General features: G+C 38.9%; 2 protein-coding genes across 9 annotated transcripts in view; one reads left to right on the forward strand and one right to left on the reverse strand.

The window, feature by feature from the left end:
* Positions 1 to 3,813: 3,813 nt before the first annotated feature.
* On the reverse strand, positions 3,814 to 26,118 carry RBM11 (RNA binding motif protein 11). Its single transcript, XM_015071800.3, has 5 exons — positions 25,988 to 26,118; positions 24,317 to 24,479; positions 22,908 to 22,980; positions 12,303 to 12,399; positions 3,814 to 10,556 (listed from the first exon to the last, which is right to left on the reverse strand). Exons 1-5 carry the CDS (start codon positions 26,081 to 26,083, stop codon positions 10,272 to 10,274), a joined length of 714 nt encoding a protein of 237 aa, XP_014927286.1. The 5' UTR covers positions 26,084 to 26,118; the 3' UTR covers positions 3,814 to 10,271.
* Positions 26,072 to 27,057, forward strand: part of LIPI (lipase I) — a 72,800-nt gene continuing 71,814 nt past the window's right edge. For 6 of the 8 annotated variants that reach the window (XR_003426798.2, XM_053220667.1, XM_027077537.2 and 3 more), the window contains exon 1: positions 26,146 to 26,293. The gene's annotated coding sequence lies outside the window, so the exon portion shown is untranslated. Of the gene's footprint in view, positions 26,423 to 27,057 lie in introns of all 8 variants that reach the window. The other 2 variants (XM_027077534.2, XM_015071797.3) reach the window with 2 other exon arrangements.

Raw genomic sequence — 27,057 nt, forward strand, 5'->3', positions numbered from 1 at the left:
TTTTCCTTACCTACAAGATGAAAAGCCAGCTGTAGATAGCCCCCACATTTTCATTTTTTGAATAAAACCACTCTTTCCTTTCCTTTTTGTATTTTCAGTCAGAAAAGACCATGATTGAGCCTCCTTGGATTGGGTGCCAATCCCAACCAAGCACTTTTGACTACAAGTGGGGGGTGACAAGGATTGGCTTGGGTTGGGTTTTATGCATGTATTCCAAACATGTGTGACTAAGGAAACAGTGTCCTTTTATGAAATTGCTGTTATAACGTGATCATGGTGAGGCAGGATTGGTCTTGAAATGAGATTATTTAACGTGAGGCAATCCACAATATGTGTGCAGACATAATCATAATCAGGTTCCTGAACTTCAAAATGGAGGACTAGACTCTTTATAGACTCGTCATTTTGAATTTAACAATTTCAGGCAGAACTTCAGCATCCTTATGTTTTCTGAGGTGTTTTCCTCAGTACTAACATCTGGCATGCAGTAGCCTGAATAAATAGTAGTTATTATGGTTATTAACCTTGTACAGCTCCACTCTATGGGCAACAACTCTGCTTTATATTGCACCTTTCAAATCTCAATATAGTCAATATGCCTCAATTTCAGGTTTCTTGAAGCTAGTGACATAAAAATTTAACCAAGCAGGAGCTCCAGGTGGCCCAGTCAGTTGAGGATACAACTCTTGGTTTCAGCTCAGGTCATGCATGATATCATGGTTTGTGAGATGGAGCCCCATGTTGGGCTCCACGCTGGGTGAGGACCCTGCTTAAGATTCTCTCTCTCCCTCTCCCTCTGCCCCTCCCCCACTCAGACTCACTGACTCAAAAAAAAAAAATTAACCAAGCAAAACCTTCATTAGGAAGGTTGCTTTTCAGGGTGTCTGGGCAGCTCCATCGGTTGAGCACCCACCTCTTGGTTTTGGCTCATGACTTCATGGTTCGTGGGTTCAAGCCTGCGGCAGGCTTGCTGCTGTCAGCACAGAGCCCGCTTTAGATCCTCTGCCCCCATCTCTAACTTGCCCTCCTCCACTCATGCTCTCTCTTCCTCTTTCTCTCTCTCTCTCAAAAATAAACATTGAAGGGGCTACTGGGTGGCTCAGTTGGTTGAGCATCTGACTTTGGCTCAGGTTATGATCTCATGGTTGATGAGTTTGAGCCCCACGTCGGGCTCTGTGGAGCTTGGAGCCTGCTTCAGATTCTGTGTCTCCCCCTCTCTCTGCCCCTCCCCCACTCATGCTCTGTCTCTGTCTCAAAAATAAATGAACATTAAAAAATATTAAAAAAAACATTGAAAAAAAAAGAAGGTAGCTTTTCATTGTCACTCATCTTGGCAGGAGGTGATTTCCTTGCATTTAAAAGCTTTTTTAAAAATATTTTTTTCTACTGATGTCCCTCTTAAATACACAAACACTCAACGAGTCCATTTAAAATTTCTCACATTGGGACATCTGGGTGGCTCAGTCAGTTAAGCATCCGACTCCTGATTTCGGCTCAGGCCATAATCTCATGGTTTGTGAGATTGAGCCCTGCATCAGGCTCTGCGCTGACAGGGTGGAGCCTGCTTGGGATTCTCTCTGTCTCCTCTCTCTCTATCCTTCATCTCTCTCTCTCTTTCTCATCTCTCTGCCCCTCCCCACTTTTGGGCTCTCTCTCTCTCAAAATAAATAAACTTAAAAAAATAAAATGTCTCATGTTATGGGGATAAAAGGTACAGCATAGAAAATATAGTCAGTGGTATTGTAATAGCATTGTACGTACAGATGGTAGCAACACTTGTGGTGAGCACAGCATAAGGTATATATAGACTTATTGAATCACTGTGTTGTACACCTGAAACTACTGTAATATCGTGTGTCACCTGTACTTAATACATGTCTCATGTTTATATTTCCTAAATGGTACATGTTATCTGGAGAAAAAATAATTGAAATCTGGAAAAATAAAACTGAAATCGGATGATTAGGGTATCAAAGAATAAAAAAGCAGTTTTGCCATAAAATGGTTCTCTTGCTCAGAATATTGTTGGGAAGCTTCCATTTAGTTTACCCGAAGTAACTTTAATAGATTTGAAATTTATCCTCAGTTAGGGCAGAATCTTGATAGAGAGCCTCATTTTTAGTCCCACTGACCATTGGGCCCCAATTTCTATGAAGGAGATGTGACAATGACATTCAATCTAGCATGAGGTAATTATGATATCTGCTTACAAATTTTTCTCAAAAGTACTGACCAGTTATTATAGATCCTGTAAATAAATTTTTAGTACCAACAGTATAGTAACATATTTAGAGCACTGGAACAGACCTCACAAGACTTATATTCTAGCCTTTTCTCTGCTGAAAAAAGATGTGTGTTTTTGGGCAAATGAGCCTCAGCTTCTTCATTTATAGGGTATTTTTCTCAGGACTAATGTCTGGCATTCAGTGGCCTGAATAAATAGTAGTTATTATGATTATTAACCTTGTACAGTTTCAGCTCCTCGTTCGTTCGTTCATTCATTCATTCATTCATTCATTCATTCATTCATTCATTCCTACTCCCTAAATCCAGTAATGAATACTTAAGCAGTAAACAAAGAAAGTTTGATTAATGTTCTTATTTTTTTTTGTAATATTGCCTGAAAATTTAGTTCTTTGAAGCAGTTCAGTGAGTTTATCTGCAGTGTTCTTCGGAAAAGTACATGATGGAATTCTGAAAAATTCTTTTCATAAAGTTCCCAACTGCTTCTGTGGGCAGTGGGTGAGAATAATTGTCTTTGTCCTATTTGGATGGCAGGAGAAGGAGGGAAGTAACTGCTGTGTGGGCAGCTGGATAACCCGTAGGTAGAAGGTAGAGATTACTAGTTTATGAGAAAGGCAAACCTGAGATTTTCATCAAAGAAATGACTTGTGACCACCTCACTCCCATTTTCACACATAACCCATTGGCTAACGTTCTGGAGTTCATCTTCTTATTTTCTAACAATGACATTTATTTTGATCAGATTTTTCCTGTGTGCACATATTCTAAGGAAAGAAATTGGGCCAAATGGCTTGTCTCATTTGCCTTCCAAGATCCTGTGACATGGCCCTGAGCTATGCCACTACCTAGGAATGAGGTTTTAAGCTCAGGATATTTTAATTACATTTAAAAGCAATATAGTCACTAATATAAGAATGTCTGGTTAAAGAAACATGCCAATTTTCCAGACCTAAGTATTGTACAAGCATTTGAACAATAAAAAATAGTATGATATATGGATATACATACAGAGGCATGTTAGTTGAATCAAACTGTCTTAGCTCATAGGAAATATAGTTTAAATATTACTGAATTTTCACCATTTAAGATGTTTTTTAAAAATGTAGTATCAGGTTCCTTATATAAATATAAACAAGCAAGTATATTTGCTATTAAAGGGACCAACAACCCATCAGAGTGGTTTGAGGATAACTTTAAACTGAAAACATCTGAACAAATAGCATCCTCAGAAAGAAACTTTATCTAACTTCCCATTATGGCCTTAAGTAGAGCCATAAACTTTCTCCTGAAGGGGCTCATGTTCGAGAGAATACTGATCCTTAACCCTGTCAGATGAGAGTTAGGCTGCCATAAACGCCCCTTTGGGAGAGCTTCAAGCCAGGAAGGAAACTGCCTATCAGCACCTGCATGAAAACATGTAAACACATGTAAACAAAAGAATCTTCCATACTTTTCCACTGAAGCCCTAACCCTCTCCGCTCATTTGGCAAGCTGGTATATAAACCATTAGCCCTTGCAATTTGAGGAGCCAGTCCTTACAGTATGCTCCCACATGCATGTGAAGTAAACTTTTCTTAAATTCATTTATTCAGGCAAATAATTTCAAACAAAATTACTGAATTAACCTTTGTCAATTTAATTTTCAGGCTCCAGACTACTTACACCTAAGTTGGTAGCAGAAAAGTTTTCCTCCTAACACTACTCACCTTGGTAATTAAAGATAACCCACTTGAATACATACCCCTACTTCCGATGATGTTAAACTCCAGTATCTTTACGGGAGGCAAACATATCACAGCTTGACAGTTTGGAAACAAGGTCCATTTTCTTAATCTTTGTGTCTTTGGTTTCCGAAAGTAGCTTATAGATTGTTGTCTGTAAGATGGGTCACTTTGGAGTCACCAGCTATCTTGTGATAGGACTCAGGATGAATTTCTCCTCATCCCATTGATGGGTTCCAGAGGAGACTCCATTGAAACTTAGAACAAGAAAAGAGAAGGCACGGTTCACCGCCCTCCAATTATTCCCTGTGAGAAGCTGCGTGCCTGTGTCTGTGGGCCATTGCAGGGGTCACTGCTGCCCCGAACTTAAAGACCTTGGACACATAGGAAGTTGCTGTCTCCGCTAAGAGAGAAAGGTGGGAGGAAGCCACTTATCCCCTAGGGAATTGAGCTTAAGTTGAACACTTGTGGCTGGAAGCAGCAGCAGGAATCCTTATTTTGGCCAGCTCCTTTTCAAAGTAGGCATGTGGGTTATTTTCAGACAATCCTGCTCCTTGCATAACAACTGACAATTTACTTTTCCTTAGAGGTTCATTCATGTATTTTCTTAGATGTTTTTATTTTATGAAAGCAGACATATTTCCTAAGCTGTTTTTAAAATTTTTTTTAATGTTTTTATTTTTTTGAGAGAGACAGAGCATGAGTGGGGGAGGGCCAGAGAGAGAGGGAGACACAGAATCCGAAGCAGGCTCCAGGCCTGAGCTGTCAGCACAGAGCCCGATGTGGGGCTTGAACTCCTGAACCCTGATATCATGACCTGAACCAAAGTCAGACGCTTACCTGACTGAGCCACCCAGGAGCCCCTCTAGGATATTTTAAACTGTGTCATATTATTATTTAAGATTTCCCTGACTTAAACTATAGTTAACTTTTAAGTTTCTAAACACCATCAACTGTATCTTACTTCAGTTCCTTAACTTCCTCTAATTTTATTTGCCATATTCTGATTGTGCTGTCATTTTCTTACCTCTAAATATTCATTTTGCTGAGAAATAAGCTCCTCATTCTGGATGTTTCAAAATACCACTCATTGTTCTAAATTCAAGTTTAATGTCACCACCTTCATAAACTCTACCTTGTCACCTTTGTTGACTACACTGTTTATTCTGTGCAAAAGGCTGGCATCACTTCTTTAACTTACTTTCTGCTCCACACTCCCATGACAACGGTGGGGGCAATAAATTCGGTCACTGGGAGTATTCCCTCCTTCCCTCAGGACTGTATCCTCTACAGGAGTATCTAACATACAAACACAATCACTATTTTAATATAAAAAAAAACCCTTCGGCAAGCATTCCGAAAGAAATTCAAAATTGTTTATATTGTACAAAAATCTAAAGATTTTACCTCTTCATATCCTAAAAAAACACACCACGATCAAAGATTTATGTGTAAAATTGAATTCGGAAAAATTCTAAAACAAAATAGATTTTTTCTTAATCTTTGATTATGAAAGGCTTTCTGGGAAAAATCCCCAAAACTATAAGAAAGACTAATATGTATGATAAGATATTAACTATGTCGTGGACTCTGGGTCTAAAGTTCTCTCTTGTCTAGCAAAAGCGCTGGATGCAGGATTGAAAGTGAGAGATGGCTGATGTCCGGGAAAAGACAAGAGGTCCTTGCCCTGTTTTTATTCAGATCAGAAGGCTTACAAATGTGATGGGCATGTACAAATAGACAAAGAAACTGGGAACATTAACTTGGGCATGTGAGGGAAAAGGGGGTATTTGAAGATATACAGTGTTTGGGGGTTTGGATCAATATAACACAAAATCCGGGCGCAGGGCAGTTGGGAGGAAGGTTGTTTACCGCGGATGTGAGGCAACACCTCTGTTTATCTTAGCTAGCCTAGGGCATGAGGCAGGTAGGAGGAATAAACTCAGGGTTGACAAGGCACCTTTTCTTTTGGTCACCATCTCTGCTCTGGGCTGCTTGCCTGCAGTGCAGGGTCCATAGTCCAATTCAAAAATTTACCTAACCTGGCTCTATCCTACTGTGAAAGCAGCTTTTCTGCCACAGTACTAAATTGGGGGTGCTTCCACCCTGAACATCTAATCTCGTTTATTTCATATTCCTATGTATTTGTCACCTTTGCACCGTTCCTATTTTAGGCCTTTGCCTCTCCCTCTCTATTCTGGGGACTCTGCACCCCCTCTCTATTTTGGGGTGCCTTTGCACCTCCATATTCCTGGCGCCTTTGCACCTCACTATTCTCAGGGTGTTTTGCACCCCCTATTCTTGGTGTGCCAATCTGGTTTACCCAAACTTGGGTGTGAGCATTTTATGACTTTGTATTTCTTTATGCCTTGTTAACCCATTGGTATAAACCCGGGCCACTCCTAAGCTTATCCCCCACAAACTATATGAAAATTAAAATCTGCTCTGGAAATTAAATTAAAAAAACCCTGGAAAATTATTTAAATATATATAAAAAGGAGTGAATATTCTTAAGATAAAGAAGGATTTAAAAATCAGCAAATAGAAATTCCTTTTAGACCTGACACACTGACATACTGAGAAACAGAGTTTTATCTCCTCGTTCTCCAAAAACCGATTAAAACAAGAATAAGAATTTAAAAAAAGAAAAAAAAATATTTAAGCAGCAGAAGTTGGGAAAAGGGCCAACAACAAAATTTTTGACATTCTCTAGATTTTTAAGAACATAAACTAACCAACCCAATAAAAATCTCTTAGCCACGTATCTTCCTTATGTCCCTTTCTCTCCTCCCTTTCACAGGAAGAAACTTGAATAAATTATCCTTTTGCAGTCCATTAGCTATAGTTATTTTCTCATTCTCACTCGAAATCAGTCTGATCATGCTTGTGCCAGAATCATTTAACCAAAATGTCTTATATGAAACATCATTGCTAAGTCCAGTGACCAATTCTGAGTACTTATCTTACCTGATCTATCAATAGCATTTGACACAACTAATTATTTCTTCCTCCTGGAAACACTGTCTTCGCTTGGATTCCCAGATACCATGTTCTGTTTGTCATTCTACTGCGGTTCTTCCTCATCTCCCTATGGTACAAATACTGGCAATACCCAGGGCACAGACCTTGGAGCTCCTCTCCTTTCTACCTACACACACTTCCTAGATGGTCTTATCCAGTCTTAAGGCTTGAAATACCACTGATATATAATATTTAAATCTTCAACCTAGATCTTTCTCTGGACTGCAGATTTATATGTACAAATTTCTTGATATCTATTAGATTTCTGACATGCAAATCATAATTAACATGTCCAAAATTCTCCAGATTTTGCTCTAAAACTTACTCCTCCATGGTTTTGCCCATATCAGTAAATGGTAATTCTTCTAGTTGCTCTAACCAAATACCTTAAGAGTCATTGGTTACCCTTCATTCCCTCTTTCCCATGATTAGAATGCTTAGTGAATGGTCATCTTTACCTTTAAAATACATCTAGAACCTGACCACTTCTATTGTTACTGTTTTGATCCAAACAACCATGTCCTCTTGACTGGATAACTTCAATAGTCTCAATATTTCTGCCCTTGTCCTACCCTCACTCCCCACACCCCATCCACAAGACATCCCTGCTAAGAATAATATGTCCAGGTTGTTACAATGACCTGTAAGTTCCCATTATCTTCTGTTCACATCTCTGCTGTGATCAACCTCCTCCACCATATTAGCCATATTCTCTTTCTTCCCTGGAATGCTTCCCCCATGGGGTCTTTGACTCTGCTGTTCCCTTTGCCTGGTGTTCATTCCTCAGATATCCACATGGCTTTCTTTCCTGCTTTGAGTTTTTAATCCCTAAACATGTTCTTTAAAAATATATATGTGTGTGTGTGTGTGTGTGTGTGTGTATACATATATATGTGTGTATATATATATCTTTTTTCCTCAGCAGTTTGCTGTTATCAACATCTAACTTTGTTATTGACCTTAATTTTTCTCTTTCCACTACACTATTCCATAAGAACATGATTTAAAAAATACATTGCATAACCCACGTTCCTGTATCCTAAGAGGTTGGGGTGATATTGACAAGAGGCAAACCATTTTACTAATACAGGTTTAAAACTTGGAGCCATTCTTCCAAGGATGGATAAAGAGCAGGCCTAAAAATGTGAGAACAGTTGAGAGTCAGGATAGAAAACTGGACTTCTAGGTATTCTCCCTTTTTTTCTGTGTTTTCGGGTGAGTGCCTTTCTTCCTCCCAGGATTTATTGTCTTGAGGAATGGAGACTCTCATGCCCTCCTATTGTGCTCTGTTTACCTCTACTATAACATTATCCTGAAATCACCTAACTTTGCATCTATGCCAGAAGACCATAAACTCCTCGAATGTTGGGATCAAACTTTTCCAGTGATGTCTGTCACCTCAGCACCAAACTCTGTGTTTGGAATGATAATCATTCCTTGTTGATTGATTTGCTTTAATGAGTACTCCACGCAGGAAATGAAGAGAACCTGAACAAGGTCACAATGAGGAGTTAATGACTACTTAGAAATGGGAGTGACAGGAACTGTCTAGAATAACTCCAAGGGTTTTGATTGGCATGCAAGAGAATCTGCAATGTTTTCCCTTGTGATTAACTTAGAGGTGGGATAAAATCAGTGAAGATTTGTTGCCAGCCTGGGGCAAGCAGCTGGGGTGAAAGTTATTTTCCTATCCAGGATATTACTAATTTTCTCATATAGAAATAGAAGCAAAGACATTAATTATTAGGATTCATAGTGTATGGGACTGATTAACAGTATTCACTTACAGTATGTTTTCATTTATTAAACTCCCCAAGCAAGGTCCAGTAGTTGAAACAATTATTGTTATATCCAGGTTCCTTGCAGTAGATGATGTTCTATATCTTGTTGAAAGCCAATAATTCTCAGAGTTTATAACACAGGAAATATGTGAGTTTGTATCCTTCCTTACATACTGGTTATGTTTTCTAATTACAATGCAAGTAGCACATGTGTTTCTTAACCCTTATACCTGTTAATGATATAACAAGATGGTATTGGAAACTGAAAAGGAAATATTACTGGGAACCAGGTAATAGATTACTTGATCTCATCTGCTAAAGCAGTTTCTACACACACATGAAGTAATTTTTGCAGGTTGGGCATGACTGGTAGTAGACTTAGTCCACAGTTGTGGCCTCACGTGACCTTGTAGAACCCATTCTGATCAAATAACATCATCACTATCAACTTCAGAAAATATCACTTAATGCAAACCAGAGAAGTTGTGTTCACTGAACTTCCTCAGGCTTGAGGTACAGAAGCATCCTTTGTAAAAAAAGATGTCCTTTGAACTTTCTGCTTTAAAATATAATTTCTACGGAAATCCAGAGCCCCTCTCTCTCTCTCTCTCTCCCCCTCTGTCCCTCTCCCCTGCTCCTATTCTCTCTCTAAAATAAAAAATAAAATAAATGAACCAGAGACAAGAAATATGATTTGATAATAAATATTAAATACTATACATTAATGAAGTATCATTCTATTTATTGTTCATCATCAAGATTTAAGTATGTCAAATATACTATATCAAACCCAGCTGACAAAAGAGGTTGGGTAATACGGTCATAGCTAATTTTCATGAACTACAATTAAGCGAGAAGTAAGGCAGGTATTCCTATTTCTATACAGTTACATAAAAAGGGAAGGATCTAAAAACCAGTCCCATGATAATAAGCTTTCCTTTGGTATCCTCATTTTATGAAATAAAGCTGCAGGAGAGTAAGGCTCAGAAACACCATATTTAGACATAAAAGATAAAATGTTATTCACAAAGGAAACTAAAGCCTGCTTTTCCATCTTTGTTAGGAACAACATGCAACTCCTAAATATTTACACTAGTTTTCATTCAGAAAATCCGCCGCTCCATATAGGCAACAGTCTTGGAGAGCAGGGTGCCTTATCCACAAGTGCTCAGGAAGTGACTTCTGATTGAGAAGTTAGTGCAATGCCATCATCAGTACTAAAATATAATAACTCAAAGCGTATTTCTTGTTGACAATGTGTCAAAAATACTATTACAAATACAAAAAATACTACATTATATTATTTTTAAGTTTTTGTCATTCAAGACAAAAATTTTTGTCAATTAACAGGAAATCAGATGTCATATTATTATATATTTCAAACAGCACAAGAAAGCCACGAAACTGGTCATTTAGGAGAATACCGGTTGTTTGTGTTTTTGTTTTTTTTTTTTTTTAAAGAAAATGAAGAGCAGTATAGACAAATTTTATTTGAACATAATCCCTAATATCTTTTCTTTTTCTTACACTTTCGGAACTTTTGGCTATATTCATTTCCTCTATTATTTTCTGTGCTACTGTCACTGTCACTGGTTTGTTTTTGCCTCTTTCGTTTATTCGTCTGATGAAGGTCAGGTTCGCTGGGCTGTTGGTGAGTCCATTCATAAGAGCTGGGTCCAGCCTCTAGATCTGGAACACAATTTAGGGGAGAAGACATGGCCGTGCTACTGGGAAGCGGTGCTGTCACCTCGTAGTATGGAAGCTGCAGTGCTGGGTTATACGCGTGCCACTGCCATGAAAAAGAAGATAATCTTCTACCAAAACAAGCCCAAACGTTTAAAAAAAGTTAACAGTTACAAATAACTACAAGCAAACTAAACCGCGTGTTAGAAGGACAGTGACTTTTCAAAATGGCAATGTGGTAGTTTCCTTAAATGGTTAATGTGAAGATTGAAGGTAGTATATGCCTTATTACAATACAGATTAGTGCTGCCTTACAGAAATACAGTACAAGCCACAGATACAGTTTTATATTTTCTAGTAGCTACAATATGAAAATAAAATTATTTTGTTTATAATACTGTTTCTAATATTAATAATGTATTTTATTTATCCCAAAATATCCCAAATACTGTCATTTGAACATGTGAATAATATAAGAATTATTAATGAGCTTTTTTACTTTCCCTTTTCCATACCAAGTCTTTAAAATTTGGTGTGCATATTATACTTATAGCACGTCTCAATTAAGATGCTACATTTGCACAGACAATACTTGATCTGAATTTAGATTATCCAAACTTTACATTTGAAAAAGGAGATTTACATACCCAAGGTTTCAAATATTCTTAAAAATATTCTAATAACTGAGGGCGCCTGAGTGGTTCAGCCGGTTAAGCGTCCGACTTCGGCTCAGATCATGATCTCCTGGTTTGTGGGTTCGATCCCCACGTCAGGCCCTGTGCTGATGGCTCAGAGCCTGGAGCCTGCTTTGGATTCTGTGTCCCCCTCTCTCTATGCCCTTCCCCTGCTCATGCTGTGACTCTCTCTCCTTCAAAAATAAACATTAAAAAAATTAAAAAAATATTCTAATAACTGAACCAAGTTATCTGTTTTTAAATTTTAATAAAAATTAAAATTAAGTAAAATTAAAACTCATCTCCTTATTCTCACATGCGGCTAATGGCCATCGTACGATAGAGCATGTTTGTCCACTATTAAGATAGACACTTTCTTGTTTTTAATTCAAGTTTCTAACTACACAAAGTAGATGAAAGATTAATAGAGACAAAATGAACTTGTGTGTGTGAGTGCATGCATGGGTGCGTATGTTTCTCATCTCTACCAACAACATGACATGTAGGAAGAAGGATATTGACAGTTTTGAATGAGAACTAGTTGTTTGTTAGTATCTCACTGTAACTAAGAAAAATTTTTTCCAGAGGCTCAATTCTCGATGTTCCTTATGTTTGCAAAATGAAAATGCCTACGTGAAACATCTGAAGCTCACATACATGTTGGGTATTTAAAAAAAAAAATCACAACCTGTGAATCACACTACTTGTGTTACAATCCCACATCTGTCACTGACAAGCTGTCTTGGGCCTATTTTATCCCTCAGTTTTATTAGGCATAAAATGAAGAGTTAAAAGAAAAATATTTTCCTAAGTTCCCCTTTAACTTATTGTGACCATACTTATAATTTCTAGGCTGGAACTACATTTTTGAGAGCCTTTGGAAATAATGCAGTTTACTCTACCAACTGAGAACCTAAATTAAATTAAATTTAAATTTAAATGAGAACTCTCTATTCAAATTTTCCTTGGACCACAGTGCATCCTCACTACCATCTACCCGCTTTGTGCTGACACTCGCTCAGGTACTAAGTTTGAGACTGAAGATGCCTGTGTTAGAGCCGACCACCACTGGGCAGAAGACAGCCTCTGCCTTCACTCCAGGTTGGGATTTGAGAACCGTAAGTTCCACCATAGTCTGTATTATATTATACATCGAACCAAAGGCATATCAAACTTACCATTTTCTGAAAGAAAAAATATTCTTGAGGGAAAGTTGCACCATTAATTGGAAAAAACTGCATGGGAAAGGAAGATCTGCCCACAACTTCTTCATTTCTTTGGGAAGGGAAAAGAAAAATTAATGAACAGTTAAAATTCTTACACACAAATGTCCTTTTTTCTAAAAAACAATAAAAAAATAATAAAAGCTCTTTATTATTTATTATATCTGTAATTAAAAAACAAAGCTTCCCTAAGACAACTCGATTAAGATTAACTTGAAACATATACATACAAATGATCAGACATTATACTGATAAAATAGTGACCTCATAGTGCCTTATATCTTATTAATTGCTAACATACTGAAATCTAAATATATAGAGTCACATCTGACTTTCTGATAGGAAAATGTTCAATATGTTATATTTGTACAAAGAAAAAGAACACTTAGATATGAAGAGAGCAAAGCTAGTCATTAGTAACCACCAAGAATGCATTTAATTTTCTACAGATATAAAAAGTGAAAGAAATATAGAATTTATCCTCAATTTATTTTGGAAGGTATCTTCACTGTTTAACTATAAAAATTATGCTCCTTTCCTAAATGGACTGTTAATGTTACCATCAAGCCATGTTTGCTGATTTCTTTCACACATGAATTAAGATAATAAAAATCTCTAATTCAAGAAGAGTTGTGAGCTAAAGTTTCATTTGTAAGTGTAATATTTGCTTCTATGAAGATGTTTAATAAATTCCAATGTTAGAACAACTAGCCTTCATTTGCTACTTGCTCCTCAGTATTCCACAACTTTAATGCTAATACGACTAATCCTTAGGAAAGAGATGTGCTGGGAGAAAGGGTAAAACTAACACAGGCATGTTTTTGGGACCTGGGAAGATGGCGGCGTAGGAGGAGGCAGGGCTCACCTCCTCCTGCTGATCACTTAGATTCCACCCACATCGGCCTAAATAGCCCAGAAAACCATCAGAAGACTAGCAGAACGGACTCCAGAGCCAAGCATAGACAGAGGCCCACGAAGAGGGTAGGAAGGACAGAGACGCGGTGCATGCTACACGGACTGGCAGGAGGGAACCAGGGCGGTGGACGGGCAGCCCGCCTGGCAGGGCAGAGCCCCAAGTCTGAATTGCAAAAACGGAGGGGCTGGACTCCATGAGTTCTGACAGCCAGTGGAACTTAACATCTGGAATGTTATAAGTCAAAAGCTCTGCTCTTAGAGAGTGGGGAGGGCGAGAGGATGCCAGGAGAGTTGTTGAGCCCCAGAAGACAGAGCTCTGCTCAGCTGGGGAACAAAGGCACTAGCAAGTGCCCTCTCCCTCTCTCATTCCCCAGCCAAAATTCCAAAGGGAACCAGTTCCCGTCACTGAACTTGCTTGCACCCTGCAAACACCCAACGCTGTGCTTCTGTGGATCCATCCCTCCGACAGGCCTGCCTCCCTCCAGGTGCTGCACGGCCCCTCCCGCAGGGGACCACCAACGTCAAAGTGAGCTAAGCCTGCCCCTCCTGCCCCTATGCACCTTGCAGATCCACCCTGGCTAATACGCCAGATCCCATGGAAGCAGCACGACAAGCCTGGCAGTGTGCAAGTAGCCCAGACAGGGGCCGCACCACTCCACAGTGAGTCCTGACTCTGGGAGAGGGGGAAGATAAGGTACACACCAGTCTGACTGTGGCCCCAGCAGTGGGCTAGGGGCAGACATTGGGTCTGACTGTGGCTCTGCCCAACAACACAAGTTACTCCGAACAGCACAGGAGAAGTGCCTTGCAGTTTGGAGCCACCACAGGGACTACCCAAAATGATGAAATGGAAGAATTATCCTCAAAGAAACTCCAGGAAGTAGCGACAGCTAATGAATTGATCAAAAACAATTTAAGCAATATAAAAGAACAAGAATTTAGAATAATAGTCATGAAATTAATCGCTGGGCTTGAAAAACACATACAGGACAGCAGAGAATCTATTGCTACAGAGATCAAAAGACTAAGAAATAGTCATGTGGAGCTAAAAAAATGATATAAATGAGCTGCAAAATAAAATGGAAGTGGCCATAGCATGGATTGAAGAGGCAGAGGAGAGAATAGGTGAATTAGAAGATAAAATTATTGAAAAAGAGGAAGCTGAGAAAAAGAGAGACAAAAAAATCCAGGAGTATGAGGGGAGAATTAGAGAACTGAGTGATGCAATCAAATGGAACAATATCCATATCATAGGAATTCCAGAAGAAGAAGAGAGAGAGAAAGGGGCTGAAGGTGTACTTGAACAAATCATAGCTGAGAACTTCCCTGATCTGGGGAAGGAAAAAGGCATTGAAATCCAAGAGGCACAGAGAACTCCCTTCAGACGTAACTTGAATCGATCTTCTGTACGACATATCATAGTGAAACTGGCAAAATACAAGGATAAAGAGAAAATTCTGAAAGTAGCTAGGGATAAACAGGCTCTAACTTACAAAGGTAGACACATAAGAATAGTAGCAGACCTATCTACTGAAACTTGGCAGGCCAGAAAGGAATGGCAGGAAATCTTTAATGTGATGAACAGAAAAAATATGCAGCCGAGAATCCTTTATCAAGCAAGTCTGTCATTCAGAATAGGAGAGATAAAGGTTTTCCCAAAGAAACAAAAACTGAAGGAATTCATCACCACTAAACCAGCCCTACAAGAGATCCTAAGGGGGAATTCTGTGAGTGAAATGTTGCAAGGACCACAAAGTACCAGAGACAGCACTACAAGCATGAAACTACAGACATCATAATTACTCTAAACCCATAACTTTCAATAATAACACTGAATGTAAATGGACTAAATGTTCCAACCAAAAGACACAGGGTATAAGAATGGATAAAAAAAAACAAGACCCATCTATTTGCTGTCCACAAGAGACTCATTTTAGACCTGAGGACACCTTCAGATTGAAAGTGAGGGGATGCAGAACTATCATGCTACTGGAAGTCAAAGGAAAGCTGGAATAGCCACACTTATATCAGACAAACTAGACTTTAAATTTCAGGCTGTAACAAGAGATGAAGAAGAGATGAAGAATAATAATTACAGGGTCTATCCATCAGGAAGAGCTAACAATTATAAATGTCTATGTGCCGAATATGGGAGCCCCCAAATATATAAAACAATTAATCACAAACATAATCAATCTTATTGATAAGAATCTGGTAATTTCAGGGGACTTTTAATACCCCACTTACAACAATGGATAGATCATCTAGACACAGGATCAATAAAGAAACAAGGGCCCTGAATGATACAGTGGACCAGATGGACTTGACAGATATATTTAGATATATCTGCATCCCAAAGCAACAGAATATACTTTCTTCTTGAGTGCACATGGAATATTCTCCAAGATAGATCACATATTGGGTCACAAAACAGCCCTTCATAAGTATAAAGGAATTGAGATCATACCATGCACACTTTCAGACCACAATGCTATGAAACTTGAAATCAGCCACAGGAAAAAGTCTGGAAAACCTCCGAAAGCATGGAGGTTAAAGAACACCCTACTAAAGAATGAATGGCTTAACCAATGGAATCAAATGAAAATACAACAATCCAAACACTTTGGGATGCAGCAAAGGCAGTCCTGAGATGAAAATACATTGCAATCCAGGCCTATCTCAAGAAACAAGAAAAATCCCAAATACAAAATCTAACAGCACACCTAAAGGAAACAGAAGCAGAACAGCAAAGATACCCCAAACCCAGCAGAACAAAATAAATAATAAAGATCAGAGCAGAAATAAACAATATAGAATCTAAAAAGCTGTAGAGCAGATCAATGAAACCAAGAGTTGTTTTTTTAAAAAAAATAAACAAAATTGATAAACCTCTAGCCAGGCTTCTCAAAAAGAAAAGGGAGATGATCCAAATAGATAGAATCACGAATGACAATGGAATTATTACAACTAATCTGTCAGAAATACAAGCAATTATCAGTAAATACTATAAAAAATTATATGCCAACAAATTGGACAACCTGGAAGAAATGGACAAATTCCTAAGCACCCACACACTTCCAAAACTCAAACAGGAAGAAATAGAAAACTTGAACAGACCCATAACCAGCAAAGAAATGGAATCAATTATCAAAAATCTCCCAACAAATAAGAGTCCAGGACAGATGGCTTCCCTGGGGAATTCTACCAGACATTTAAAGCAGAGAAAATACCTATCCTCCTCAAGCTGTTCCAAAAAATAGAAAGGGAAGGAAAACTTCCAGACTCATTCTATGAAGCCAGCATTTCTCTGATCCCCAAACCAGATAGAGACCCAGCAAAAAAGAGAACTACAGGCCAATATCCCTGTTGAATATGGATGCAAAAATTCTCAATAAGATGCTAGAAAATCGAATTCAACAGCGTATAAAAAGAATTATTCACCATGATCAAGTGGGATTCATTCTTGGGCTGCAGGACTGGTTCAACATTCGCAAATCAATCAATGTGATACATCACATTAATAAAAGAAAAGATAAGAACCATATGATCCTGTCAATCGATGCAGAAAAAGCATTTGACAAAATTCAGCATCCTTTCTTAATAAAAACCCTCGAGAAAGTCGAGATAGAAGGAACATACTTAAACATCATAAAAGCCATTTATGAAAAGCCCACAGCTAATATCATCCTCAATAGGGAAAAACTGAGAGCTTTCTCCCTGAGATCAGGAACACGACAGGGATGTCCACTCTCACTGCTATTGTTTAACATAGTGTTGGAAGTTCTAGTGTCAGCAATCAGACAACAAAAGGAAATCAAAGGCATCAAAATTGGCAAAGATGAAGTCAAGCTTTCACTTGTTGCAGATGACATGATATTATACATGGAAAACCCGATAGACTCTACAAAAGTCTGCTAGAACTGATACATGAATTCAGCAAAGTCACAGGATACAAATTTAATGTACAGAAATCAGTTGCATTCTTATACACTAATAATGAAGCAACAGAAAGACAAATACAGAAACTGATCCCATTCCCAATTACACCAAGAAGCATAAAATACCTAGGAATAAACCTAACTAAAGATGTAAAAGATCTGTATGCTGAAAACTATAGACAGCTTACGAAGGAAATTGAAGAAGATAACAAAGAAATGGGAAAACATTCCATACTCATGGATTGGAAGAATAAATATTGTTAAAATGTCAATACTACTGAAAGCAATCTACACATTCAATGCAATCCCAATCAAAACTGCACCAGCATTCTTCTCAAAGCTAGAACAAGCAATCCTAAATTTGTATGGAACGACAAAAGACCCTGAATAGCCAAAGTAATTTTGAAGAAGACCAAAGTGGGAGGCATCACAATCCCAGACTTTAGCCTCTACTACAAAGCTGTAATCATCAAGACAGCATGGTATTGGCACAAAACAGACACACTGACCAATGGAATAGAATAGAAACCCCAGAATTGGATCCACAAATTTATGGCCAACTAATTTTTGACAAAGCAGGAAAGAATATCCAATGGAAAAAAGACAGTTTCTTTAACAAATGGTGCTGGGAGAACTGGACAGCAACATGCAGAAGAATGAAACTAGACCACTGTCTTACACAATTCACAAAAAATAAACTCAAAATGGATGAAGGACCTGAATGTGAGACAGAAAACCATCAAAAGCCTAGAGGAGAAAGCAGGAAAAACCTCTCTGACCTCAGCCGCAGCAATTTCTTACTTGACACATCTCCAAAGGCAAGGGAATTAAAAGCAAAAATGAACTATTGGGACCTCATCAAGATAAAAAGCTTCTTCACCGCAAAGGAAACAATCAACAAAACTAAAAGGCAACCGATGGAATGGGAAAAGATATTTGCAAATGACATATCAGACAAAGGGCTAGTATCCAAAATCTATAAATAACTCACCAAACTCCACACCTGAAAAACAAATAATCCAGTGAAGAAATGGGCACAAGACATGAGCAGACATTTCTCTAAAGAAGATTTCCAGATGGCCAACAGGCACATGAAAAGATGCTCAACGTCGCTCCTCATCAGGGAAATACAAATCAAAACCACATTCAGATACCACCTCACGTCAGTCAGAGTGGCTGAAATGAACAAATCAGGAGACTATAGATGCTGGAGAGGATGTGGAGAAACGGGAACCCTCTTGTACTGTTGGTGGGAATGCAAACTGGTACAGCCGTTCTGGAAAACAGTGTGGAAGTTCCTCAAAAAATTAACAATAGATCTACCCGATGACCCAGCAATAGCACTGCTAGGAATTTACCCAAGGGATACAGGAGTGCTGATGCATAGGGAGACTTGTACCCCAATGTTTATAGCAGCACTTTCAACAATAGCCAAATTATGGAAAGAGCCTAAATGTCCATTAACTGATGAATGGATAAAGAAATTGTGGTTTATATACACAATGGAATACTACTTGGCAATGAGAAAGAATGAAATATGGCCTTTTGTAGCAATGTGGATGGAACTGGAGAGTGTTATGTAAGTGAAATAAGTCATACAGAGAAAGACAGATACCATATGTTTTCACTCGTATGTGGATTCTGAGAAACTTAACAGAAGACCATGGGGGAGGGGAAGGGAAAAAAAAAAGTTAGAGAGGGAAGGAGCCAAACCATAAGAGACTCTTAAAAACTGAGAATAAAGTGAGGTTGATGGGGGATAGGAGGGAGGGGAGGGTGGGTGATGGGCATTGAGGGGGGCACCTGTTGGGATGAGCACTGGGTGTCATATGGAAACCAACTTGACAATAAATTTCATATTAAAAAAACTAACACAAGCAGGTAAAGGCAAAAATGAGGACAGGTGAATGACAGGAAGCAGTTAGGTGGATAGGCGGAGATCCCATTTATAAGCGGTGACAGTACTGCAAAAACCAGAGGAAGAGTAAATTTCATTAAGGAAGGAATTAGACAGCTGTCAGTTATAAAAGAGGAAGTGTATGGGAAGTAAGGATGTGAAGGATGAAAGATTTTTCGGGGGGGGGGAATATAATAGCCTGATTTGGAGACAAGGTGCAAAGATCAGAACATGTGTATAGAACAAGCGATAGTAAAGAAACGAATGGAAAGTGCAATGAAATTCTAGAGTAGGGAAGATATGACCTCAGTAGCAGAAATAGTGAAATTAGCACCATCATGAAAGCAATTACAGATTCTCTAAAACCACGATCCTTCCTATGTGAGTATCTGGGTATGCACAGTTGTCTACATAGTAGAATTGCATGTAAATTGGGAAGGGTTATGAGCTAAACTGTCGCCTCAAAATTTATTATTTTGAAATCCTAACCCCCTATACCTCAGAATGCGACCTTATTTGGAAATAGGATTGTTGCAGATATAATCAAGAGGAGGTCATACTAGAGTAGCATGAGCCGCTAATCCAATAGGACTGGTGTCTTTATTTTTTTATTTTTATTTTTTTTAATGTTTATTTTTTTTTTTTTTTGAGAGAGAGAGTGAGAGACTGGGGGGAAGGGGAGGCAGAGAGAAGGAGAGACAGAATCCCAAGCAGCCTCCGTGCTGTCATGTGCAGACGCTGATGCGGGGCTCAAGCTCATGAACTGTAAGATCATGACCTGAGCTGAGATCAAGAGTTGGACGCTTAACTGACTGAGCCACCCAGGTGCCCCAGGACTGGTGTCTTTATAAAAGGGGGAAATTTAGAGATGGGTGCACACAGGGAAAACACCATATGAAGATGAAGGCAGAGATATAGGTGATGGGTCTATAAGCTAAGGAGTATCAAATATTGCCAAATAACCAGGAAATGCTAAGGGAGAGACACAGAACAGACTCTTTCTCACAGCCCTCAGAAGGAACTAACTCTGTGGGCACCTTGATCTTGGGCTCCTAGCCTTCAGAACTGTGAGACAAAATATTTCTGTTGTTTAAGTACCTATTTGTGGTGCTTTGTTATGACAGCTTTAACAAACTAATACAGGAACTATTTATTTTATTTTATTTATTTTTTTTTTATTTATTAATGTTTATTTATTTTTGGGACAGAGAGAGACAGAGCATGAATGGGGGAGGGGCAGAGAGAGAGGGAGACACAGAATCGGAAGCAGGCTCCAGGCTCTGAGCCATCAGCCCAGAGCCTGACGCGGGGCTCGAACTCACGGACCGTGAGATCGTGACCTGAGCCGAAGTCGGGCGCTCAACCGACTGAGCCACCCAGGCGCCCCAGGAACTATTTATTAAAAACAGAAGGTATGAGAGGCAATCAATAGAAGCACAAAAACCCTTTTCCAAGAAAGACCAGTGAAAGACGAAGGGTTTGACATGTGTACCACTTTTCTCTGGACATTACTATAACCTATTCTCATTCTTCCTTTATAATATAACAAATAACTAGAAGATAAGGTACTACTACCGGTGAAGTGTAGTATTATGGAATATACTTATATTTCTGATTTTCTACCCTAGAATTTGTGATGAGTTAGTTTGTCAAACGTAAGTACAGAATACAAGAGTTATGTTAACATCTTATAAGGTTTGTCTTGTCTTTCTACCTCTGCTCAAATCATAGCAATAACTTGTTCCTTCCTAATTCCTGAGAAAAAAGGGGTATATTTTACCACGAGAAGAGGGGAAACTCTCATATTAAATATATAGCTCAATTCAGGAGTCTATAGCACTTCCCCTACCAACACAGTTAATTACTCTCTCCTTTTTGGTAACACTGGCTGAAAGTATTCACTGAATACTTGCTATGTGTCCAGTATTTTAAATACATTGCATTTATTACAAAATTTGATTCTCATAATAATCTTTGAGGTATTATCTTTGTTTTATTTTAAGTTTATTTATTTATTTTGAGAGAGAGAGAGAGAGAGAGAGAGGGAGAGAATGAGCAGGGGAGGGGCAGAGAGAGAGTGAGAGAGAGAATCCCAAGTAGGTTCCACACTGTCAGTGCAGAACCCGACACGGGGCACGAACTCATGAACCGTGAGATCATGACCTGACCTGAAACCAAGAGTTGGATGCTTAACTGACTGAGTCACCTATGCGCCCTTTATCCTCATTTTAAAGACAGGTTATGGTGTGGTGAAATAACCTGTCCAAGGTCATAACATTAAAACAGTGGTAAAAGCAGAATTCAAATTCAGGCAATTTGATGTCAGTACCTACTTTTTAACTTCTAATGTCCCTGATACAGAAATGCTGGGAAGAAAGATGATGTGAAGCACACTGTGTTTTATTTGGGATGAAATAGTTTTACTACAGATAAGCCTGTGTAATTGTCAGTCCTAAGAGGCACTGTCTTATGCCTCAGAGGGACAGGAGTTTCGGCTACAGCTAGTTTACTTGAGAATATTCGGTTCTGCTGCAGAAGGCAAAAACAAACACGATGGATGAAATGCTTGTAATAGACCCTAAGTAAGCTGGCGGTTTATGGAACAGTGATGAAGCTGGGTTAGAGATAGAATAAGCAAATCACTTGGGAGATAAAGGCAGAATTTATAATATATATTAAATATAGATAGGAAATAAGTTAGTATCCTGCCAGACATGCTATAGATAGATTCAACAGAATATAGGATGGAATAAGTAAGTACGTTACTTATGGACAAAAAGGGAAAGAAACACCATGTCCTCATCATGTCACCCCCGGGCTAACAATTATGTTGCTTCTCTTATCTTTGCTCTGCCTCAGAAACTCAGATAAAACCTGGGGGCATCTAGCAGACTAACCAACAAGTTACTTGTGTGGCCAGGTGTATTTGCCCCTGACCCTCTCTGAGAAGGAAAATTCTGGGAATATTCCATCTGAATGGATATCCTTATTGAACCTCAACTCTAGTTCTCAGAAGCACACTAGCAGTGAGGAAGGCTGATGCAGCAGAGCGAAAAACGGTGCATGAATATTAGTGTCACCAGAACGCGGTATGCTGGTCCTTCGGCCCACTTGTACCCACTGCTTAAGTGTGCTAACCTATCCAGTATCTTTCCTGTTGCTTTTCACTGTGTCTTTTAAATTGGTTTAATAAACAGTGTGACTCAAACATCTTAATTCAGTTTGAGAGCCCTTCTGTTCCATGACCTCTGGGATAGCTTGCCTGACAATGTCCTTAGAGGCTAACGTTGCATCGAAAAATCAGCCAATGCAAAATTTTAGAATATTTGGAATATTACAATAGGGAAGTTCTAAAAAGTAGTAAAATAAATAACAGAATGGCTTAATGGCAGAAGGCTTTATTTCAAGACTAGCCACTACCACTTTTTCATCTTCATGACCTTAAAAATTAGTTAACGTTTGCATTTCAATTTATTCAAATATAAAATATGGATAATGGTATCTCTGTGATCATCACAATGACACCTTGGATGCTTAAGTAATTTAACAACTATGACAGGCACAAGGTAAACCATAAAGAACACTAGAAACATAGATCTCTCCCACCTACTGATGAAAATATTAAAACCCCACTTTAAATGAAAATATTTTGTCACTTTTCATGGTTTCAGAAAAAAAGTGAATTGATTAATTTTATCCTATGTCTAAATAGTAAGGTTTCACAATAGTCCAGTATATATAAAAACTACTGCTGGTATAAGAACACATTTATTTGCTTTACCTTTTTGAAAAAAAAATATTTTTAATTACCTGTAGCTGTGTGAATTTATCTTAACACAGCTCTCGAAACTTTGGTTGGCTGGTTCAGAAGAGTGAGAGCTCCCTATGGAAGAAATAGAACAACTGATTACTTAATGGTACTTTTTTTTTTTTTGAGTTCTAACATTAAGCCATACAGAAACTCGAAACCTGAAAGGATTTAGCACTGGTTAAAATTCCTTAATCATATAATTAAGATACCCAAATATATCTTTGATCTCCCAAGTAATATTTATAAATTATTTACATCACTGCAAATGAATGAATTACAACCAAGATTTGTCCAAAGTAATGGCTGTACAGAAAAATGATACTGAAATGGGACCATAAGGTCCCTGATGTACTGTTCTACATGCCTGTAGACTAACAATGGCAAACATTTGTGTTATTTGCATCCTTTGTAGAATGCATGAGTTCTCCAACCCGCACTGGCAAAAGCGGATGCAACCTTAGGACGCTGAGCAGCTGGCTGGGATGTGTCAGAACATACTATGTCGTGGCCCATTTTACCAGTCCTTGTGAGTTAACCGGAAAGTACTTGAGAGCATTATACAGCTAATTAGCTTTGAGAAAACATTAACAAAATAAATAAAAGAAAGAAACACAAGGAGAAACCCTTTTCCTTTGCAATGAGGTATTATTTTCTTATTCTTATTCATTTTTAGTATAATGAGAGGAATAAAAAACAAAAAAGGAATACATCAATATCCTTGAATAATCTGGGGAGGGAGGGAACATAAGCATCCCAAGCCCTGCACCATGAGCATAAGCATCGCCTCTATCAGTCCCTCAAAGCATGAAAGAGGTAGAGCAGTAGCACAGTGTTCCCTGGTATTTAACCAGTTGTTGGGGGGTATGCAGGAGAAGGCATTTGAGGTCATTCATGTCAGGAAGCTTTCCTCCAGTTACTGAGGGTCACTCTGCAGCCACTTTCAGCCAGCTGCTCTTGCAGGGACTTTGATCCAGGGCAATATGTAGAGCATGGTTTTCCCAGAAGAATGACTAAGACACTCACTATACCTTCCAAATAGTAGGTATTTGATACCATACATTAGCACTGACGAGAAGATTAGCAAATAGCCTTGCTGTATAAAGGCTAGAGCTGTGTGTCCGCAGTTCATTTAGATTTGCTTAATTTAAAACAGCAAATAGCAGTATCGTAGCTACCTTCTGGCTGGTACTAAGATAGAACATTTTAAATTTTCATATAGAAAAAAGTGCTATAGAGTTGGCAATACTAATTAGTCATACAACATTTTCAATGTCCACATGTATTTTGAGAAAATTTAACAGAGACCACAAGGGCCCTATACATCATATAGAACACACACTATTTACACCTCTGAGAACAACACCATCAACAAAACACACTTGGAAGATTCATCGATGGCAAGACCTACCAAATCGATACTGTACATTAATTGGTCTTCCATATAAACGAATTCCATTCAGCAAAGCTATGGCATAAGACACTGATTCAGGGTGTTTAAAGCAGACAAATCCAAAAGACTTCGGCTTTCCTTCTCTGTCTTTGCATATAGTCACTTTGGTTAATGGCCCAGCCTATAAGAAACTTAAAAATTATTTTCTCATAAATCTAAAGATTTTTTTTTACATTCAGATAAATAAGTATATTCAACTTCAAAGTTAAAAAAATTTGTTAGCAATAATAGCTTTATGTAGTTCTGCAAATATACATTTTACTAACAGTAATATTTCATCACACTTTCTGGTATTTTTTGGCTGATCAAGGAAACATTTGTAGTATTAGGAACAGAAAACCCCCTGTTAGGCTTAACAAAACAATGTAGAGAGCATTTAAATCTAAGAATGAAATACTACTTTTCTCCATACATATTAACTGTGTAAACTCAAAAATAAATTGAAATCACCAACCTAATGTTATTTGAGTGATCCTAAAAAAAGTGTTAATATTGTATTGAGGCCTAATTTCTTTTGTCAAGATTAAACATTTTTACAAGAGAAACTAAATTTATCATGTGTTTTGATCTAATAATCCTATTTGGTAAATATTTCCAAAGAAAAAAAAGTTTTAATATCTTTAAAACTTTTAAGTAGGTGCACTATTTATATGAGTGAAAAATTTAACCTTCACACCACATCATACTGTAGATGCTATTACTACCATTTGACATTTAAGGAGACTGAAGTACTGAGATATTCATTTACTTGCCCAGTGTCACTTTGCTGACATCAGAGTTAAACAACTACGCTATATTACCTACCCCCCTCTTTTGTAGATTATCTTAAATCAAAAATTTAATTAAAAATTTTCCCTTTTAGAAAAACCAAGGCGTATCTCTTAAATTTGTATGCTCAGCATCTTACTTTGTGTTTGCCATGTAATTTCTGTACCATTTTAAACAGTTAGATAAATGGCTGGATGAAGATATCTCTTTAGCAAGTGACACCTACGTGTATATAATAGGTGAGTGTTTAGAGGAGACAGAGGAGGCTTACTCATGGAAGTCCTAGGTCTCAAAAAGTTTCCAGAAGGTCCTCTTGGATGAAATACAGGGAGCTTCCCAAGGAATCAATTGGTCAGCTATGATGCGGCTGTCCAAATCACTAAATTTCATTTACCATACTGGAGTAAAAATACCCTCCATATAAAAGGGCTTGGGGGCATAAGTAATGTATAGGGCAACATTTTAAAATCTGTACCTCTCATTTCGCTGGATGTAAGGCGTGAGGGTGCTTATTGCCTGAAGGAAGGCAGTGACAGGGATGTTTTCTGTTTGCCCAAGATACTCAAGGCCCAGGCAGTTTCTGGGAAGCCCTCACTCAGGGCTGGGCGCTGGGGAGAGCCAAGTCACCCCCTACCCGCAGAACTCTACAGTGGGGACGGCGACAGGACGCACATTATAGCACTTCAATACCAGCTGCTCACGTAGGGACAGGTGCGCCCAAACGGAACTGAACTATAAACCTAGGCACAGGATATGGGGGGAAGGGGGCCGGGCACCGGGTGGTCCAGGTGTGCCCCGCCCCTCGGGCTGCGCTTCCGGCTTGACGCTCCCCGCCCCTCCGCCGCCCCCCGCAGACGGTACCTGAAGGAACAGCTCGTAAAGAATCTCTTCCCGTACTCGGGCCTCTAAATTCCCCACAAACACCGTCCTGTCGGCCTCCTCCTGAGCAGGGAACATCCCTCCGGTCTCGGGCCGAGGATAGAGGAGGCACCCAGACCCCGCCCCCTCTCGCCGTGTTACTGCGCCGCTCGGACTAGGGGAGTCGGGCGGACGACGGGAGCGCGCGCGCCAGGGGCGGAGCGAGGTAGGGGCTACGCCCCCCGGCGCCCCGCGGGGCCGCCCACCATGCCGCCCCAACGCCCTGGATCCGGCCGGGAATGAGGGGGTGTGAGTGAGAATAAAAAAGATTACTGTGCTCGGGGCTTGCCCCTCTTGCTTGTGGAGGGCCCTCCATTTTCTTGGGCACACCGTTATTAATTGACTTCGGACTTATTCAATAAAAATTTTCAATAAGATGTGTGTAGAGAGGCTTTTAAGACGTACTAGCTGCTGTACAGTCGCTCCTAGGTTAATGGGGCTAAGATTTGTTTCCAAAGAGTAAATGTATAAATCACTAGGATTTTGAATGTATATTCTGTACAAAATACTTTTTGAAAGAATAAATCCATGCATGCATGTCAATGGGTGTGGAATACAATGGAGTGCTAGAATTAAAGTTTATTTACCTAGGAAGCGCACCCTAGAGAAGTCTTTGAAAATGGGCATAGACGTTTTAGGTGGACTCCAGAAGACATTTCTCAGGCCAGAAGGCATGAGAAAACATCCTATACCTAGGAACACTAGAAAGAGTATAGCAGGTTTTGTGACTGAAGCCAGAATTCTTGAGGATGGCTGCAGGGCGCTTGTAGCGGGATCCAATGTTTGCATACAGTGACCAGGGGTGAAGAATTCATTCTTTTTTGAGGAAGGTTAGGGAAAAAAAAAAAAAAAAAAAAGAAGAAAGGTAATTAAAGGGGGGAAGAAAACCTACTCAGAATGTCAATAGATTAATAAATCAACTGACAGCTATTAACTTGGTTTCCTTTTGAAGAATCCATGTCTCCAAAAGACCCTGAAATTATCCTGTAAATAAACAAGTAATCAGGACATCA

The sequence above is a fragment of the Acinonyx jubatus genome, chromosome C2, assembly GCF_027475565.1.
Source record: "Acinonyx jubatus isolate Ajub_Pintada_27869175 chromosome C2, VMU_Ajub_asm_v1.0, whole genome shotgun sequence".
NCBI classification, from domain to species: Eukaryota; Metazoa; Chordata; class Mammalia; order Carnivora; family Felidae; genus Acinonyx; species Acinonyx jubatus.